At 56.4% G+C, this 20,585-nt stretch overlaps 2 protein-coding genes across 2 annotated transcripts in view; both read right to left on the bottom strand.

Moving 5' to 3' along the window:
* Positions 1-16,634, bottom strand: part of LOC112957715 (heparan sulfate glucosamine 3-O-sulfotransferase 3B1) — a gene marked incomplete at its 3' end in the record, with an annotated part of 33,122 nt that extends 16,488 nt beyond the window's left edge. Inside the window, exons 1-2 of the mRNA XM_026051454.1 lie at positions 16,610-16,634; positions 6,111-6,318 (exon numbers count right to left, since the gene is read on the bottom strand). Of these exons, the coding sequence (XP_025907239.1) occupies positions 6,111-6,318; positions 16,610-16,634 (233 nt within the window). The remainder of the gene's footprint in view (positions 1-6,110; positions 6,319-16,609) is intronic.
* A 945-nt stretch (positions 16,635-17,579) lies between these two features.
* The window catches only part of LOC112957657 (protoheme IX farnesyltransferase, mitochondrial), a 72,271-nt gene continuing 69,265 nt past the window's right edge, over positions 17,580-20,585 (bottom strand). The window contains exon 6 of the mRNA XM_026051385.1: positions 17,580-19,604. Within this exon, the coding sequence (XP_025907170.1) occupies positions 19,162-19,604 (443 nt within the window). The 3' untranslated portion in view covers positions 17,580-19,161. The remainder of the gene's footprint in view (positions 19,605-20,585) is intronic.

Raw genomic sequence — 20,585 nt, forward strand, 5'->3', positions numbered from 1 at the left:
GACACGGTCACCGGGACGCAGCAGCCTAGCGCCCCGGCCACCCGCGCGCTATTGCAGACCCATCTCTAGCCCGGGGCCAGCGTCACGCATGACRAGCACGTTTAGGGAGGGAGGCGGCGCTTTAGCCCCAGCCGTGCTCGGCCTCGCCGCTCGCAGCACCACGGCGGCCGCGCCGCCRCATTCGGCCTCGGCCTCGCACTCAYGCTCAGCGAGGGACGGATACAACATGTACATCCACCCAGAGCGAGCGTGCATGTAAAAATAGACATACGCACACGTTTTTACTTGCTTCTGGCCTGACTAAGCTGCCAGCCTTCACACGGGAGGGGACAGACCTTGCCAGTTCAAAGGAGAGGTTACAGCTGATCATTTTGCTAATTAACTTGGCACTTGGGTGGATTGGCAGCRGCGCGTGGTAGGACAAGGTGACCTGGTTGGCCAGATCACAGCTCTCATCCCACGGGTTTTAGCGGCRTAGGGATTCCGAGAAGGCACCAGGGCTGCTGATAGAGCTGAGGACTATTCCTCTGAGGCCAGCAGGTTTGGCCTCCCCCAATGCTGCTCTGAGAAGTTACACCGAGGCAGAGATTTGTGCTAAATGGCTGCAAAATGCAGTTTGGGTCAGATCCTTAGCTACCATAAAGTGATTTAAATCCCTGGTTTGTCCAGACTCTCGGTAGAGAACTTCTCTATCCCTGTTCCAYGGAAAAAGGAGACCACAAAATGCATCTTGAGCACCACTGGGAAGGTTCTAGCAGGCGCAGAAGATTTAGCAGAACTACAACGAGACACGACACTGCCTTTCTTCAAAAGAAATTCTCCCCTTCCCTGCTTCCACTTACCATGGGACTGCCACCCTCAGGGATTTCAATACAAGAAGCAAAAGAAAACACTGTGAATGGGCAATTTCCTTGAAATGAACATTAGGTCTTCTGCTCATGGCACTTCTACCTGTGTTTTCCTCTTAAGTTCCTCTCCGTATCAGTGTGTCCCCTGCCTAAGTTTGGGCCTCTCTGCGTGCCTCGGCCGGGCTCTAGGCGGCAGGGCCCGGGCCCCGCAGAACCCCGAGGCCCCACTGCGCTGCCTGCGGCTCCAGGCGCTGCTCACAGTGTCTCCTCGCAGCCCACCCCGGCCCCACACAGCCCCCTTCTCCCCCAGCATGTCACAGTGCCATGCACAGAGCCGTTACCACCAAGGCCGTTTTCCTCCTCTGCCTTCAGAGCTACAACCAAGGGCAAAACCACCACGAGGAGTGTTTGGGGCCCAGCACAGCCTCAGGAGGAGTGATTCGCTTTCCTTAACACCTACAAACACACGTCTATGAACAAACCATGGCTGACTGTGCATCCCCGAGGACGAGCAGGCCACAGAGATGCCCCCGCAAGCCCAGCARGGCAGAGGGCTCCCCACGCTCATTACCCTGCTAACGACCTTCCTTGCCTCCACTCGCCCRGACCTCAGCCCGTGGCCTTCGAGACTCATCTCGAGGCATCTCACAATGACCTCCAGACCAGCTTAACCTCACATTTGTTGGGAGCAGGCCGATAATCGATGCATTTTGTCACCAGCCCCCTCATTAGGAAGGTCAAGAGGAGGTCCATTTACTGCGTGGCCTTTCAGCTGCCGTCGGCAAGGTCCGACGGGCTGCGCCGCGACGCTTCCAGCGAGCGCGGGGTGAAACACACGCTGGCAGCTGCTGCAAGAGCCGGGGCGGCCCCGGCGTGGGCGAGCGCCCGTGCAGCCGCGAGCAGCAAGGCAGGGCTGCGCTGAGTCACTCACGGAGAACCAGGGCCTCTCCTGCTGTCCCTCCTCACGCGCCACGTGGCAGCACCCAGGAGCAGCTCATCAGCTCCCCTCCCAGGCTCTAGTGGAGGCCAGGACGACACGGTGCTTGGAGCCTACATGGTAGCCCTGCCCTCAGTCCCCGGAGCAGCGGGATCGGCACCACCAGGACAGGTCCATGCCGGCTCAAGGATTGCTGGCCTCCTCCTTGTGTGGATGGATCAACAGCAGCGCATCTGGGAAGCAGCAAGGTGTGAAGGCAAAACGCAGTCAGCATGGGGCGGGATGAGAAGGGCAGCTCAGAGACACCTCTGTTCAGGGGGACTGCAGCAGCGGCCATGCTGTCGCTTGCTGGGTCTGCTCCGAAACAAAGCGATCTCACGAGCACCTCAAGGTGCCCAAAGTACAACAGGCCATGGAGCCCTCACTCGCTTTAAAAGAGGAACAAAAAGGGAAAACTTCCCCAAACTSGTCTTGACGGAGCCCCATGGGCCGAGGCCAAGCCGTGCCCGCGGGCCGTGGTGGGAGGCAGAGCGGCGCGGGGCGGCTGCCCCCGACACGGCGCCCGCGGGGCGGCCCGACAGGTGAGGCCGTGAAACCCGAGCGGCGCCGGGGGCTGCGGCGTGGCGCGCCGGGCCCGGCCCCGCCAGGAATCCGCGCCATCTGTGCGGGCGGCTCGCGGCTCCCCGGGGCCCTCGCCCGTGCCAGCCCGGCTGCAGGGCAGCCGCGCGCCGCGGGACGGGCTCCCCTCAGCCCCAGGGTGCTGGGCCCATGAGGAGAGGGATAAACCGGGGTGGCAGGAGCGAGCCTGGGCCCTGGCCAAGCCCCAAGCAGAGCAGCCCGCTGGCATCGCAGAGGGAGCACCCGATGATGAAGCACATGCAACATGTGAGGATATATAGGTAGAGAGATCGGTATTTAGCCTCAATAACCGCTGTTGGGTCAGAATCACAGGGAACATCCAACCACAGGGCCAGTCCCCGTTGGACACTGGCACATTTGGACATTCCACACTTTGGAGCAGCCACAGCTGAACTCGTCCCCTGTGTGAGTGGCCCTCGTCCCTCTCAGGAGYCCTAAGGGAGGCAAAGAGGCTACTAGGAAAATATTAACAATAAAAACAACCACCGTCGAGGCGGCAGCTGAGGAGGTTCCCACTGTGCGCAGGAGCACGGGGCCGCGTTCTGCRCACACAGACCTGACCTCGCCGCCAGACGCGCAGGGGCCGGGCAGGCTCACTGCACACTCCGAGCCACCTTCCTCCCCCCGGAAAAATCACCGCGCGAGGAAGCAGCTCACGGGCCTGGGCTCATGCAGGGGAAGACGCTGCAGAGAGCTCTGCAGTGGGGACCGTGGCCGCCGCGGCGCGCGGCTTCCCCATGGAGAGGCTGGCAATGCAAATCCGCGATGTCCGGAGGGACGGGACAGTGCGGGACGGCGCAGCCCGCGGCGGCAGGGCCGGGCACTGCAGCCCTCCCGGCCCCAAGCACGGGCTGAGCGGGGACAACACTCCACACCCTCACCGCAGACACCGCACTGTCTCCTTTCTTCTCGCCTCGCATTCACTGCGGGACAAAAGACTCCCAGTCCCCAGCCACACTTAAAAATGAGCAAGAAATAGGGTGCAATATGCAAAGCACCTGCTTCTCTGGGCTTGCAAAGAGCCCCCCAGCCCCGTCGGGTACCGGGGAAAGGCTGCGTGTGGAGCGGAGCGCTGCAGGGGCGCACGGGCACCGCGATGCCAGGCGCCGCCAGCCGCACTGCAAGCGGGAGGCTCCGGGGCCATCCCCAAACCCCACGCGCTGCTCACACGAGTCTGCAGCAGCGGCTGCTTCTCCTTTCTCCTCTGTCAYGGCAAATATTTTCACTCAAAGCAGCTACCACGTCGTATTAATTTATCAGGGGTGAAAAACAAAAACAACCCACAACCCGCTTACCAGAGCGATTGTCATTCAGTCTCTAACTATCAAAAAGTCCATTTGTCTTTTCCTCTTTTCACGCTACGATTTGAGAAAAGGGGGGGCAGAGCCGCTCGTTGCAACTTTGCTGGCCCTGTGAAAGAAAAGTGCCTCTTGCCGCACCCCAGCTCCGCCACGGAGCAGAAAACGAAGCAAGAAGAAAAGTTTGCAGTGTCCCCCACAAAAGTTCAGGGTTTTGGTTTTTTAATTCTACATGAAAACTTAAGGCATGAGTGGTTGTTTTATAAATATGATAAATTATAAGCACTTTGGAACAGGCACTTTCATCGAGCTAAACAAGCAAACACCCGACCTGCCGCTCGAGGACCTGCAGCAATGCTGAATTAGAAAATGCCACTGCACGGCAGGGACAGTTCAAAAAAAAAAAAAATAACAGCAAATAAATATTTTTTAGCAGTGAACGGATTTGCTCTGCAGGCAGACAAATAAAATGTGCCTTACACGAGGCAAGGATCGAAACTTGCCCGGTGCCCTTTCCAACAGGGCAGGAAAAGCCGTTTAAAGCAAAGTGCCAGATCGCCAGTTAACTGCCCTCACTGCAAAGTTTAGTGGGCCGGTTTGTGCAAAAACACCCGAAAAGAAAAAAAGAATACCCCAAAATGGGGATCGTCCCGCTAAATGCGCCGCTATAGGCACGGTGGCGATTTTACAACATTTTTAATCTGATTTTATTGGGCCGTTAACAAGCAAACACAAATGCTTATCCTCATTGACATTAAGATAATAACTGAAGCGCCYGTTGGGGCGGGCGGGAAGGAGCGCGGGCCGCAGTGCCGCGATGCACCCAGGGCAGCGGGCGCTTCGAGAACCCGCTTCCCAAAATCGAAAATTGGAGGCACAAACACCGGCTCTAATTCAAGCCCAAGTCAAAAATGCTGCAAAATCACCCAACAACTCACCCACCGCTGCCCTCGGCAAGTGCTTTTGTGTAATGGACTCTGCATTATTTATTCTTCCTCCCTCTTCGCTCTCCTCCGCTCAGGATCGATGCAGGTCCCGATCCCGCGGGTGGAGCAGCCGGTGCCGAACGAGGGGCGAGCGGCGCCCGGCCGAGCTCCGGACTTTCAGCATCACTTCAGCGCGATGCTCCGCGGCCTCRCAGGGAAAATGAGTCAGATTTAAGTTTAAAAAAATCCGCTCGCTTAGATGCTTCTTAACACGTAAGCCGATGCGACGGGCTTCAAATGAAGCACTAAGGAGAAACTATTTGTTTTATGCACAACCCGGGTGCCAATTTCTCCGAAATCAAAAATAATGTTTCCTCTAAATATCGACTTCCTCGCAACYGCATCTGGGATAACAGATTACTGTAATCATAACCGCTCTGCTCTCCTTCTCCCCTTCCACCCCTTACTTGTAAAAGATTAATCAACCATTTTATGGTCTAATTTAGGTACCTAATTAAAAACAGAGTTCAACACGTACAACACCATTTTGCTAATAAATCTTGACAGGTCTCCCGCTTCGCAACGCGCAAGTTCTCCTTGCAAAATGCGAGATTCCTATTTAAAAAAAAAGGAAACTCGTGTAAAGCTTTGGCGACAGGAGCCCTGAGACAGCGCGCCGGACATGCCGCCCAAATCCCAGAACTGTGTAAAACGAAAGTGCTTTGGAAGAGGCTTCTTTCAAGCCACATCTTCTCCTGCCTTGCCTTTTTGCCAGCTGCTGAGGGATAGCAGCATTAAAAATAAATTAATCACGCAAAAAGCGCATCAACCCAAGTGCCCTCGGCGGCGGGAGCTTCTCACGCTGCCGAGCGGCGGGATGCGGCGCGCGGCGGCCGCCACCTCGGGCCGGGCTGCAGCTCCGGGGCCCCGCTCAGCTCCCTGCCCACGCGCGGCACAAAGCGCGTGTTAAAAACTCCCGCGGACGGCGGGGCCGCTCCGCGCGGGCGCTCGCAGGAGGGCAGCGCATCGTTTTTTAGGGGGCAGATGCTGAAGCTCGCGCCTTGCCGCGCTGCCGCGATCAGCGACGAGCTCGCGCATTTCTCCCGAAAATTGTCCCCGCTCCGAAACCGTCCCCGGGGCAGAAAGCGCCGCGTGTTCCGCGCTGGGCACGGGGCGCTCGAGCGGCCGCAACCCCCCTGCGGCGGCGGCGCCGCGTCCCGCCCGGCACCGGCCCGTCGGGGCGGGCCGAGTCCCGCGGAGACGGCTCGAACCGGCCACCAAGGAGCCTCCGCGCTCGGCAGCGGGGCCGCGCGGAGCCCCGTGCCCAAGAGCGGGGCCCCGCGGCCGCCGTCCCGCGCGCGGGGGGTCCGCGCGAGCCCCTCAAGCCCCGCCGCACCCCCGCGAGCAGCGGCGCTGCCCCCCACGGTAAAGCGGGGCGGCCGGCAGCCCCGCCGTGCCCTACCTGTACCAGGCGAGCCCGCGCTCGTAGTTGCGGTCGAAGAAGTGCGGCTCGGCGCCCACGGCGCGCACGTCGGGGTGCACGCGCAGGAACTCGAGCAGCGCCCGCGTGCCGCCCTTCTTGACGCCGATGATGATGGCCTGCGGCAGCCGCTTGCTGCCCGAGCCGTTGAGGAAGCTGGAGATGGGGCCGTCGGGCGCGGCGCGCGGCGCTCATTTGGCAGCGCCCGCGGGGCCGTCCGCGCCGCTCGCCTCTGCGCCCCAGTCGCGGCGCGGCCGCACAAACCAAACGGGGCCGCCGGTTCGGCCCCCGGCCCGGCCCGGCCCGGCCCGGCCCCGCCGGCCGGGCTGCAGCGCGAGCAGGACCCGGGGGGGACGCTCCGTGCCCGGGGGGGCGGGCGGGCGGCGGCGGCACGAAGGGCCCGTGTCCCACGGGCGGCTGCGGCGGGGGAGCCTCCCGGCCCGACCCCGGTAGCGCTGCCCTCGGTGCCCAGCCCCGCGCTGCCCCTGTGTCCCTGCGCCGGGACCCGACGGCGCCGGMGCCCCCGCTGCGCCGGGGCCTCGCGGGGCGGCCTCGCCTCCCCTCGCGCCTCCTTTCCACCCACCTTCACCCTGGTTTCTGGCCGCGTTCCGCCCGTTCCTGCTCGGCGGCTCCGCATCTCTTCCCTACGTTTTGGCGGGTCRGGTGCTATTGGAAACATCTTCCCCCCCAATGACGCAATTCCCGGCCTGTGTTCCCGCTTGGTCCCGGAGCGGCGTTCACCTTCTCCTGCTGCACCGCGTGGGCTCGACCCGCTCTGCCGTTCCCTGGCCGAGGGCACGGGGTACGTGGAGCTCTCCCGCTGCCCAACCGCAGTTTTAGCTGGGGATTCAGCCCATCCACGCGTGGGCCGTTTGCCGCCCGCTGATAAGGCAGCACGGATCTAATACAACCCCAAGCACGGATCCGTCTTCCTGCGAAATCGCTCACTTCGGCAAATCCATCTATTATTTTCAGAGACTGCAAAATCCGTGCAGATTATCCTACCCGGTGCACCTGTCAGAGTAAGACGCCCAAAGCTCTGATTTCCCTGTGAAACTCGGATGYGCTTTGGGATGTGCTCGCTGCTCCGTTTCCCCCTCAGCGGCTGCGTCTCGGGGGGCTGCGACCTCCGTGAGTGATTTGGGAGGTGCTTTGGGATGAGAGGTGCTGGCGAGGGGTGCAGCGGTGCCGACGYGCCGTCCTTGCAAGGAATCCCGGCCCCACCAGCACCTCTATCCAAAGTGACAGGGCAACATGAGCGAGGGACAGGACGTTGTATCTAAACAGACTTCACTCAGTTCTGCCTCACGGGACTCGCTCCCTCAACGCTCTCCTAGTTGGGTCGCAGCACTGGGGTGTCCATCATCAAAACCTTCAGAGACATCAAAAAAAAGGGGAAAAAGGGAAATTGTGTCTGTTTTACAGACCCCAAAAGGCTGTGCTGTCCAGCCCCCTCCAGTCACCATGCGGCCCTAGACTTGCACAGGGGGCAGGGCACTGGGACATGATGGTGCTAGGAGCACTTAGGTCATTCCTCCTCCTTAAAGCATTGGACTGGGAAACAACCGGCCTGGGGAGGCTCCATGAGCATCGGGAGCCTCCTTTTGAGGAGGAGGGCTGGTCCTCTGAGCAGCCCGTGCTGGCGATGCCCATGGATCCCCCCCCCATGGGAGCTCTGCGGCCTCCCTGCCCGACCCTGCGTCCATCAGACCAACACATAACCCAGCTGCTCCAACGTGCGCAGGCAGCTTTGCTAGACTTGARCAACTAGTATTATTCAATGGAGAAAATACTGCACTAAGCCAGCCTGATCTTTCTTCCAAGTGGAAGGGCCAGGGTCTTCTGAACATCTATTTCTATTTGGAACGGCTGCAGTTCAACTGCTGCAGGACATGGAGCAAACCTCTTCCCAAATGCCTTGATTTTCTAGGATGTCGGAACAGATAACGTGATGCTGACTCCTTCATTACATTGCCAYGGTTAATGGGAGCTGCTGGCTAAGGGCTGATCGTTCTGATCACCCCGGGTGTTGTGTGATCGTCTTGTAAAATCATCCCCCCCACAGAGACTTTACAAATGAGACAGACCTGACACGGAGAAGAGGGGAAACAAGACCTAGGCGAGGGTACGACTTGTGCAGAGCCRCAGCAGAGCCAGGATAATGTTGGGTCACCCGGTGCCGGTGTCAGAGCCACCCAGCACCCGTCCTCCTCCAGAGCAGCTATTTGCCACACAGACACTGGGGTCACACAAGCAGCTCTTACGGCCCTCAGCTGCGGTGCTGAATTGCAGAACATCCCAGATGTGCAACAATCTCTCTGCTGTGCAACAGGAAAGATGGTGCCGTGAGGCTCTGGATGTGGCATGGGTGGTATAACAATGCACACGGCATCACCCACAAAGTCCCGAAATCCAGGAGCAGGAGGAATCGCTTCCTGGTTTCCCTGGCTTCGCTTCGAGGATGCTCCCGCGCTCGCTGCTCCGCCTGCGAGGTGCGGGGGGAGGCCTGCACAGAGAATAACTCTTACTGTTCCTTATGTCAGCCCGTGCCAGCCAGGGTAACATCAACAAAATGTCACAGAAAGTTTGCTTTAAGCCCTTAATGTGTGTCAGCTGGAGCTTGTAAAATTTGGATTGGCTTTTTAAGAAAAATAGCCCCGAGATAGGTTTTGCTGTAATTGTATCCTCAGCAGTTGGACTCCTGTATTTTTTCTCAGGAATGACAAACTCGTCAGTTATCAGGAACAGCTTCCTAGGGAAGGTAGAGCAGGGTGAGGGCTGAGGCGGCTCCGTCCGCACCAGGGCCAGGCAAGAATGGCAGGAGACACGTTGGGAGCTCCCGGCTGATCCRGCTGCCTCCAGCTCCTGCAATCACAGGAGGGTGGAGGACGGGACCTCTGCAGACCTCCTGGTCCAGGCTCCCTGCTGGGGCAAGGTCACCTGGAGCACGYTGCACAGGATCCCGTCCAAACATCTCCTGGACATCTCCAGGGAAGGAGACTCCAGAGCCTCTCTCAGACACCTGCTCCAGTGCTCTGTCAGTCTCACAGTAAAGGTTTTCCTCACGTTCGGATGGATCTACTCCAGGCTGAGCAGGCCCAGCTCTCTCGGCCTCTCCTCATGAGAGATGCTCCATGGGTGACCTGCTGGGGATGCTCCTCCGGAGGCAGCCCAGGGGCTGCTCCACCCTCGCTGGCGGCCGCCTCGAGTGCCCGGCTCCAGCGAGGCTCGCACGCTCCTGACGTGAAACACACGTGTGCAGTGCGAGCAATGAAGCTAGGGAGGCTCGGGGGCCAAGCCGTGAAGAAAGCAGCGCTGGCAACAAAGCGCACAGRGAGAGGCAGTTGGGGTTTGTGCCACGCTTCTGCTGCAGCCCGTGCTCCCGAGCGCCGGGCTCGTGTTGGCAGCACCGCGACGTCCGCTCGCCGATTCCTCAATAGGCTAACGGGGCCGTGGCAGCCGGGGGGYTGGACTCCCCTCCTCCATTTATCATCCACACGGGCTGGGAGGGAGCTCGTGACGAGGGCAGCGCGGCGTGAGGAGCCTGCAGCGCGGCCAGCTCCGCACAACAGCCAGGGAGGCAGAGGAACCGGCAGCCACGCGCGCCGCGGGGACAGGGGCTGCCGCCGGCCGGGACACAGGGGCTGGACATGAGCTCATGGAGGGGGATCCAGGGACCACATGGGGATGTGCTGCCCAGGGCTGACCCATCCCTCCAAGCCTAGCRCTTGGCAGGGGACGTTCCTCACTCAAATCTTGATGCGTTTTGGGGCAGAAGTGATTTTGTGGCCACTGAACAGCCCTGTTCTGAAATGCTAAGTGCTTCTTTCCTTGTTTGCTTGTTTTTCTGAAATACAAAGATTTCCAGATCTGTGATGGGGCAGCTTTCAGAGATCTGCAGAGGCAACTGGTCCTGCTCATGGAGATGAAGGATGAGGATAACCAGAGGCCAAGGTGCTCTTGATCCTGGCCCAGAAAGATGGCACTTTCTTGACATGCTCTGGAGAGTTTTGCTGCCCAGTTCAGAGGAGAATCATCTTTTAATGATGTTAATCAGGTGCCTGTCCACAAGAACAAATGAAGACGTCCTGGTTAACTCTGGAGAACATTGTGCGCAGTGTCCTGACTGGAGACAAGCATTTGTTGGGAAGAGGATGGGGCCAAGCTCTTCTCAGTGGTGGCCAGTGACAGGACAAGGGGCAATGGGGACAAGTTGAACCCGAGGCAGTTCCGTCTCCATGTGAGGAGGAGCTTCTTTGGTGTGAGGGTGYCCGAGCCCTGGCCCAGGCTGCCCAGGGAGGCTGGGGAGGCTCCTGGTCCGGAGAWCTTCCAACCTGCCTGGATGTGACTGGGTGCCCYGTGCTCTGGGTGTCCCTGCTAGATGACTCAATGATCTCTTGGGATCCATTCCTACCTCACTGATCTGTGATTCTGTCTCTCTCCATGCTRCTTTCCTGTCCTTGATCGACTTTTGAAGTTTTCTGAGAAATTCCTGAGCCGTGGCTCCACTTCCCCTTGCAAGGGAAGAGAGCCCACAGTTTTGTCCCTCTTGTCCTCCTGGCCACACGTGCCCTTGGTCATGTCACGCRTGGGTTGGTGTCCCAGAGCAGCACACTGGGGCTGCCCAAACCTCCTGCACAGCCTCCTGTCCTGCTGCCCCAAGGTACCTGCAACATCTGCACACACGTGGGCTCTGGTCGGCCCCACCACGGTGGGGCTGGGGCCAAAGCGCCCAAACACGTGGCATTTACCTCTGCCAAACACAGACCTCCGGATCGCCAGGGCCCCGCAATGCTGGCGCCAGGAATCCCAGACCTGTGGATCACAGCAGCATCACAGCTGGGACGTCCCCAAGCCCCCGGGCTCCTTCCCGCTCGCGGCCGCCCTGGGGACCCCGGCGCGTCTCCCTTTTCTCCACGCGGAGGCCCAATGCGCCTTGCCGGGGCAGCCCCGCTCTGCATATGTAAAAGGAGATCTTGTTTCTCTCAACCTGAAACCATTTCCTCTCCCCCGCTTGCCCTCCCTCCCCCTGCCCCGCTAATTTGTCCCTAGAGTTTTAATATCTATTTCTCCAAGTGCCACGGGCCAAATTTACTGCTCGCATAACTCTGCCGACTTCAATGGGGAAGAGCGTTTAGGGTGCTCCGAGGAGGCATAAGTAGGAGTGATGTGATGGAATTGAGTAAAGGAAAATAGAGGCTGACTGTCAAGAAGAGTTTCCTACCAGGGAAATCTATAGACTGTGGAAGTTTCCCAGGGGAACACGCAGAAACCAAGTTGCTGAAGTCATTTTAAAACAGCACAAGAGAATAGGAAATCGGCCCAGTGACTGGCCAAAAGGAAAGGGGAGATGACATAATGCTACTTCTCCGTCTCTGGTTTCCGTGGCTCTGTCCGTGAAAGCATTTTCAACTGGATTTCTCCCTGTTTTCTGACCAATGTGATGGTCCTTGTTCCTTCTGGGAGCTATTCAGTTCCTCCACTGAGTCCTGCCCTGGATTATGGGCTGGTGGCCGCTGCAGCCTGGCTTGTCCTGCTGCTTGCAAACCTCGTCCGAGGCTTTGCAAGCCGCTCTGCTCACTCGCCAGAGCCCTCAAGTTCATTCCCGTGCTCACACAGGCTGCAGGACCAGCCAGCCCATGTGGGAATGAGGACAGGGCTCCTTCGGAGGATCTCCGACACACAGGAGCCGTAAGACACATTCGTGTCTCGCTGCCAGGGGACAGGAGAGCAAGGATGGGATGGAGACCTCCCCATTCCGGAGGCTCCTGCGGGCAGCTCCCTGGCACATCTGCCGGAGCTTGCAGAGGTAACCGGCACCTTAGGACAAGCTGCTTTCCCGGGTGCGATTGGTTTGACGCCGGGCAGCGGTGTCAGCGCCGGAGCCTCCTCTGCAGAGCTCGGGCTGCGCCGCGAGCAGCCCCCGCCGCGACGCTGCCCACCTAATTACACATTAGAACCGGCTAATTTTTATTTTTGTAAAGCTGTCAGAGATCTATGTTTGTTATTATTGTCTCCTAGGTTGCCAGTTGCATAAATACGTATGAACCCCTGCTTTGATCTCCGAGTATAATGACACAGATTTATCAAATGTTTGCCTTTTTCTGTCTCTTTGAAAAGGCTGATTTATGGAGTGCAGTCCCTACCTCCCTTCCTCTCTTGAAATATGAAGTGTTTGTGAGCAGCCAAGGTAATATTTAATATCCTGCCAAGAATCCTTTGCACTTCCTAACAAATGAACTACAACCTACCCAAATGGCTCACATCTGTTTAGCCTCTTCTCCCTTTTAACTAAACAAATTAGCATCAGAATACCTGGGAGAGCCACGGAGCCCTTTCTAGATGACAGGACAGGGACAATTCGGAGCAGGGCGGATCTGCAGGGAATGTGGAGGCAGCAGATGCTTTCGCATCTCCTGCCGTGGCCATGAATGACCCGGCCACGGTGGCCGAGTGGCCGCGGCCTCCTGAGAAGCCCGTTCACAAATCGCCCCCGAAGGCAATCGAAGGCAGTGGCCTCCTCTGCTGAAATGCTTCATTTAAGCCACTTCCAGCAAAAAGATAGGTTTTAGCTTTTCTTTTCCACTATAAACGGCTACGGGACCAGAGTATTCCCCAATGTTGGGCAGAATGGGTATTTGGGATATTTTTAAAGAACTGCAAGGTGTAAATGAACATCTGCAAATTCTGTGAAGTCTCTGATTGCTACAGGCTTCTGCAGCCACAGATCTGCATCTGCAGTGATGGTGGCTGCTTGGAGCATCTCTGTTCCTATTTGAGCACCTTTCAACAGGCTGTTTGCCAGCAGCTTTTTGGGAAGCCACGGGAGGAGCGGTGCTGAGGCTGCACTCGCTGCTGAAGAACAGGGCCAGTCGAAACGCATTTTTTAAGGAGAACACTTCGTTTTTGTCATAAATGTTTTTTTTTTAAAAAAAAAGCTTCCAAACCTCGTTGAGATACCGCTGTTAATATATCATCCAAATTGCAAGTGATTAAAAGCAACAGCAGCTACTACTAAAATGTGGCTTTGTAGCACTGGGCCACATGGGAAGCAGCAGGGAAAATCATTAGTAAGAGGCCAGCGGGGTGCACTTCTGAATAAAAGCAGATCTGCGAGCGCAGCACCAAGCAGGGCAGGCTGCRGCGCAGCCGGGGCTCCGGCCGCTCGCTGCCAGGCGCTGCGGGCCCGGGATGCTCCTGGGTGCGGGGCTGCAACCTCAGCACAGGTCAACAGAGGGAGTTCCCTTCCATTGGAGCGGCCTGCGCTTCCCAGCGCGGCTCCGGGATCTCGTCCGTCAGTCCGTCCGCAGGGAAGACGTGGCTGCTGCCAACGGACACCGCAGAGCCCAGCAGGGCATGGACACCTGCACGTCCCTCGCTCCGGCGGCCCCACGCCGGGCGCAGCTGGGACCTCCGCTCTCGGCCGCTGGTACCAGCCCGGGGCAGGGGGTCCTGGTGGAGCTGGGGTGCTACGAGCCAGGAGCCCAGCAGAGAACGGCCCTGAAAACAGCCTCCTGCAAACGCTTCCGTTCCTCCCTCCCACTGCTCCTTTTTTAAAGGAAAGATGGTTAATTGGAGTTGTTCATGACGTACTGCCAGCTCCTGCTGCCCCTCCTTGCTCCAAGGGAAGGACAAGGGCATTTCAGAAGCAGGTGGCTGCCCAGAGCAGCAGTCCAGGAGCTCCAGACAAGGCTGAGGAGATCTCAACGATAACGTTCTCTCTGCCACAGCCCGGACAGTTTGGAGAAAAGACCTGTCTTCAATCCCTCAGTATTTTGCAGGACAGTTCCTGTAAGAATGTCCTTGTTTCTGCTAAAGACAGTCCAGCTGCAGCTGTAGTCTACACTGCCGACACTGCTGCAAGCAGTGGGCTTTGTAGCATATGTTTTCCCCCCAAAAAAACCATATATCAGATATGTTTATAWGCTACAATTAGAATATAAGCTGTTAAAAAACGCGAGGGGAGGCCAGAGCAGGTCCTGCCATGTGTCTTGGACAGCATTACCTGCAAAGAACAACAAAACTGGGGGGAAAGACGTTAACTGCCAAACTCTCCAGTGGAAGCATCTGCCCCAGAACTGAAGCAGGGCTCCTAGAAATGGTGATGGGACCTATATTTAGGACAGCTCTTCCAATGTCAGTGGAGGAGCCAAGTGTCTTCCACAGCCCCTTCCAGTCCTGGCGCTTCCCTAAGCCACAAGGTCCATGGCAGCAGCTCTGCCAGCAGCTCCCAGCACCCGACCCACCACGCTTGGGGCAGACACTCTCTTGGGGATGCCAGCAGCAGCACTCAAATGGGCATTTGCAAGCAGGAACCTTTCAGAGACGCAGAACGTGGCGAAACACGACCCATCTTCTCAGAATGATTAAATGCACCAGTCTGAACCCACGACAGCCCTTCGGCAGATGTTCAGTTCTTGTTCCAGACCCTGGAGGTGCCAGGGCTGGTTAAGAGCGGTAGGAAAAACATCTCCACATTGTGGGAAAACAGCTCGTTTTGCCAGCCRTCCTCTGTGAAACCGGTGAACTGTGCGTTTTGAAACACTGGAAACTAAACTCCAGCCTGAGGCACTGGCCAGTCTGGAAAATCTTCAGCACAAACAGTTAAAGTCTGGAAGTAGAAAACTAGAGGTGACGGAAAGTGCATACAGGCCCAGCTGAGGCGAGCTGCTCCTGCCAGCTCTAGTAAACACATGTATTTCTGATGGCAAACGCAACCCTGCACATGTGCTGCACTCCAAATACCTCCTTTTCCTTGGATGAGGGACCAGTGTCCTGCTCGGGGCCTGACAACAACCTTTCACAAGCACAGGGATCCTTGCGACACGGCAGCTCGGACAAACGCATGCTCTAGCAGAGCACAACAACCACCTCACGTCTGAGAGGCTTCCACGAGCAGCTCAGCTGGCAGAAGAGCAAGAGCTGCTTGGAAGGCAGCGCCAAAGCTCRCTGAGCGTTGTGTCAAACTCCTGCAGCCTGCAGGTCTTGCCATCCCAGAGAGGGTCAAAAATCCATGGGAACCACACAGCAATTCACAGTCTGAGAGAGCCTCCCACAGAGAAGGGCACTCACTGACAAAATTTTTGACCTTACTACTCAGTTGTCATCTTTGACTCCAAATTAACAACGTGCAGGTCAAGCGATGATGAAGACTGGAACCAGATTCTACAAAATGGACTTATCTCAGCAGGCCTCGGTGCTTGGTTGCACCTAGCAAGGGACCACCCGTGACCTGAAGAAGTGACATCCTGAATGGACAACGACTGGCAGAAGAACAGCAGCACCACGAGGCAATGCACTGGGCCAAGGCCTTGCCGTCAGCATGGGGTGCAGGAGCTACACACAGCGAGGCCACGTCAGGCCCAACTCTCAGCACAGTTAAGAAATCTGTGAGCAGAGATACCATCAAGGACCACCTCCAAAGAGAGCTTCTAGCATGGCCGCCACCAGCAGAGCCGCTACGCAGGAAGCCAGACAACTTTGCTTTGCTTTAAAAACAGAGCGTTGTGTGGATGGCCAAGAACGTTGGGGCCTGGCTGAGCGCTGAGGGAGTCAGGACAGGGTGAATGTGCTGCCCTGCTGAGGCAGATTATGTTGGAATTGGTACAGGAGGTGGGAAACGAACGTGGGAAAGGGAACAGAGCTGAGCTTCCCAAATCGCCTGTGGAGGCTGGGGACAGCCAATGTTAACACTGCTGAACAGAGATGAAGCGATTTGCTCCGGACCAGAGCAAACCACAGCACCAGGGTGGACGTCTGTCCCCTGGCTGCCATGACGCCGCTCGTGCTCCTTGGAAAGGCCGTGAAGAGAAGGGTGATGGGGGCTGGCAGAAACACACTCTTCTCTCTGATAGCAACTCCAGCAAGTTGGATGCTTCTGTATCAGYGCTTTGATATCGACTGGAGCAGCAGGGAAAGGTCACAAGCTGAGGTCCCCTCAGCACTCGAGCCACGGCGTTGTTTGCAGGTCCAACGAGACAAAACATCATCGTCCCTGTTTTACAGAGAGATCGTGTTTCTCATTCAGAGATCTGGAAAGAATTAGGAACTCCTGAGCCTTACGGCTACTGTTTCAGCCACAAAAACACCCTTCTCTGGTCACACGCGGGGTTTAGGGGCTAAACGGGGCCCAAACCTGGAGCCACCAGCGTGGGTTCCTCCGTAGCACCCCCCTGGCCACGCGCTGCGACACCATCTCAGGGCGGCGCGAACGCCTCACGAAATGGCTTCCCTGGCCCGCCACGTAACCAGCAGGCGGGCGCCCGAGTGCGGCGCCGGGTGGGCCGAGCCCGCCGAACCCACCCAGCTACCACAATACTGAGGTGGTCATTGATCTAGAGTCACGTCCTGGGAGTGGGACCAGAAAGGAAAATATCGCCATCCCATGGAGGAACCATCCTGTCGGGCTGAAGGAGCCATCTGGACTGAAGGAGCAGCAGTTCCTACAGCAGTTAAATTACAATAGCTCACTTTATCCATACCTRATATATGGCCATTCTGGGGCATGGTCGTAGCTAGCTGGAAAAAGCTTTTTCTAAAAACAAGCCATTTCTTCTCTTCAAAATGCAGATCTGTTCCTTCTAAAAYGTGCTCACACTACAGGCCAGACACGCTGGCTGGGGATGGTGGTGCAGTTCTGTGACCRGCATTGTGCAGACACTCAGTGGTGATCATAAAGCCCACGTCTGGCCTTAAAACCTGAGAATATGGCACATTTTGGCCCAAAAAATGAAGACGGCTGCTGYTCCCAAGTGTGAAGCACAGGCACATCCTTGGGAGCTTTAATGAGCACCGTGTTTGCCAGGACGGTGCCCCGTGTTCGCAGGCCACCCTGACGCCTGGTCCTCTCCTGGCTTTGGAGGAAACCAGCGGCTCCTGCTTTGGCCTCACGCTCTGCTGTCTGCCCGCGGGCACGTCTGCTCCTTACAGGCTCCTCTCGCAGCTCCAGGTTTGCTTTGCACAGCCTCTGTCCGCTTGCTCAGACCTTATCTTCAGTGTGCTCTCTGCACAGCAAACAAGAACTCCGCAAGCCGTCCTTGCTCTTGCAGAGATCAAGAAGGACACAGTTGTTGCTCCTGAAACACAAGGCTATCATCCAATGCCTCCACAATTATCTCAACTGTCTCAAACAAACAGCGCTTGAGCAATCCTTTTTTTTTTTTTCTGTACAATAAGCACTTTATTGCAGAAAAGCCTCAATGCATTTTCAAAACAGATTAAGGAGATGCACAGTCGTATGGTTTCCAGATATTTCTATGAAGTGCTCCCCACAGTAACTTGAGTACAATGGAGCCCGTCAGATAAACAGTACCAGGGAACTCAATACTGTCATCTGCAATCACTTGAGGGAGGCAGGAAATCTTGCCAGTGGTTATTTAAGAGCCATGTAAAACAGGTGGCTCTGTTCCTATGAAGCACCTCGGCCAACAGAGCAGAGGTTAACGGTGTCACTCCTGATTTACACCAGTGTAACCGAGACCAGAAGTCGGGCTTGGATCATGAAAGCACCCGGTGAAGATTTTACGTCAGCGTGATAAGCACATGGTGGCAGATTTGTGAAGTTTCTTGAAGGGCTTTATTTGGGGTCAGATTAGAGAAACTGTCTCCCATTTCAGGTATTACTATCAACAGACGTCCTTGGATGTGATGCACTATGGTGCTGCCCAGGCCCTTTCCACATGGGAAAGAAATCTTGGCATGAAAACGCGACAAGTCGTAACAGGCATTAACTACCACAACAAACTATAACATAACCCCTGTCTACAGTAGATGCTGTTGCGTTTGGAAGTATCCCAGCTGGTCACAGTCAAACCCACGTATGCTCAGGGCTAGCCACAGCCCCACCACAGCATCTTAAGTGTATCAGACCGTGGCTAGAAATGTTTTAAATCCTATCAGATAACAGAAGTGATGCAGTTTCCTAATAGGACCGTCCGCAACAAATTCTTTTGAAAGATTCTGGCTGCATCAGAAGTTTGAACATTATAATATTAGATAAAAATGTGCCCCCCAAATTCCATTTTTTTCCCCATAAAGAATATTTCTGAACCCCCATGGTGTGATACTAAATACAGTCCAGATCCCTGATACAAGCCCAGATCTCATCCCATCAAGGGATTAATTCCTCAGTAGATGGGCATTTAGAGTGAATGGGCTGGCACAGGACACATTAGCACACAAATGCCTTAAGACTACTGGACTCCAGGATCCAATTCCTGCCTGGTACACCTTTTCAGATCTCACTGAATAAATAATAAGTTTCACTAGTTTTCACCAGCTGAAGATCTGGCACACAGGATTCAAACCCTGCTAATGTAAAACCAGAAATTCACTGTGATGGATGTACAGCAGAATGGCTAGGAGGGTCTGCCAAAGCCCATGTGATGGAGTATCTGTTTATCTGCAGGCCGTTTAAATGCTGATGTGTCGTGTGCTGTAAGACAGTTTTATTTCTTTAGCGTTGTGAAGGCTACAAGAAACCCCTGAACCTACTGACATGAATGGGAGCCTTGGGAAACGTCTCAGAAACCGGAGGCCTCTGTGTAAGAGCAGAGCAGGGATGGCAGGGACTGAGACAAGAAAACAGCCACTGCCCCCGGGCCCTGAAGCCTCCCGTGGAAGGGACGCTCCCTTGCTGGGGGATCAACCATTCATTTGTCGCTTCCTGACTTGTTTGCCAAGGCTGCCAGCGATGGCGTTTGGTAATGTGCGTATGTGACGTGGTAACCAAAAATCCTACCCACGAGACGTGAGACCGAGAGCCATAAAGACTTTGGAAAGGCCATCAGAAAGGGCTGTGCTTCTGACAGAGGCTAGAATTTAATCTGTARTGAGTGGAAGGCGCCTATGGCCCTTGGGCACTTCAAGCTGTCACGTCCTTTCCCTTTCAGAAGAACATAGAAAATTATCACATGAAGTGGTCACCAGGCACGAACAATTCTTTCTCAAACAGATCGCCACAGGCTTCCCCCCCCCTTAATCACTAAAATACACGACTACCTGATGTGTCACGTCGCTGACAAGTAGTTGACATTTAAGGCAGTCTAATTTCCACAGCCCTGCCATGATTTCCAGCGAGGAGATCGCATTTCTCTTCCTTCTCCAGGAGGGGTTTCTTGCACGTGAACATGACAAGCAGCAGCAAGGGCAAATGCCACAGGCTGCAGAAGAAAAGCCTCCTGGAGCTGCTGCGGTCCGCGTCCCGGTAGAAGCGGAAGCCGAGGTAGGAGATGTAGAGGTTGATGGGGAGTGAGATGATGGGGAAAGTCCACGTGGTGACGTCGAGCGCAGGAGCGGCCGCGCAGAGTCCGAGCAAGGCGAGGCAGTGGCGCAGGGCCACGCGCCGGCACAGTGCCGGGTGCGTCACGGACATCATGCAGTAGCCTCCGCGCGAGTAGTCCTCCCGCAGCCCCCAGCTCAGCGCGTTGAAGTGAGGGAACTGCCACGAGTAGAGGATTCCTCCCAGCAGGATCGCACCTGCAGTGGAAAAGAGAGAAGGAGAGCGGCGTGAGGGCGCCCGGCAAGGCAATGCGACGCACAGGCCAGAGCGACGCACCTGCGCACGGCTCAGGAGGCTCTAACTCACACAGCGGGGTGCACGGCTCTTCTTCTCTTTTGGAGAACTTGGTTAATTTGAGAAGCATCTCATCGTGTTCCTTCTCCCGAACGCACAGCCTCAGGGGCTCAGCCAACGCTACCGATCTCTGCACTAACGCGGTCTCCACCGGAGAGAAGGCCAAGGGAGTCAAGGCAGAAATTGGGCAAGACAGAGTCTCTAGATTCCATTCTCAGGTGCCCAAGCTGGTGCATCCCGAGAAGGAAAACGTCAATGGATGGCGGGAGTGTCACACAGATGTCATCAACCTGAAACACAGGGCTCTGCTCAGTGAAACACGAGAAGCAGAGCAGAGGACGTTGGCATCCTCCAGGGTCCTGGGAAATGCGGTGCTCCGAGCGCCCGCAGCGTGGCTGCCGTCACCGCTGGCTCGTGGTGAGGAGACCGGGCAGCGCCCGCGGCGCCGGGGCCTCAGAGCCCCGGCTTCCAGGAGCAGCACAACCACCACAAGTGACAAACGAGGTGCCAGAAGATCCAGAGCGCCTCATTTCTTCAAAGCAATTCCAGCCACTTCCAAATAGCTCGATCAAATAACTCCATTCGCACCAGCAAATTTTAAATTTTAAAAGGAGCTCTCAGAGTGCCACATTTTTCACAGTTTTCCAGCTAGCCTCAGGAGGAGGCCCAAGGTTCATCAAGGCAGGGGGAGTTACGCTGACTTCAGCAAGCTTCAGGAAGGCCCCCAGACTAAACTGCGCTCACTAATTTTGTCTGAAGACACAAAAATCCCCCAAGGCTGTTCCACATTATGAGCATTCCTGGATTTTCCTTTTGTTTCTCTAGCTCCCAAACACTCYGCTCCAGCCTTAACACTTTCTTTGCGGCTTCCTTCCTCCAGGAGT

Source organism: Nothoprocta perdicaria, unplaced genomic scaffold, assembly GCF_003342845.1.
Source record: "Nothoprocta perdicaria isolate Ctin4 unplaced genomic scaffold, notPer1 scaffold_75, whole genome shotgun sequence".
NCBI lineage: Eukaryota > Metazoa > Chordata > Aves > Tinamiformes > Tinamidae > Nothoprocta > Nothoprocta perdicaria.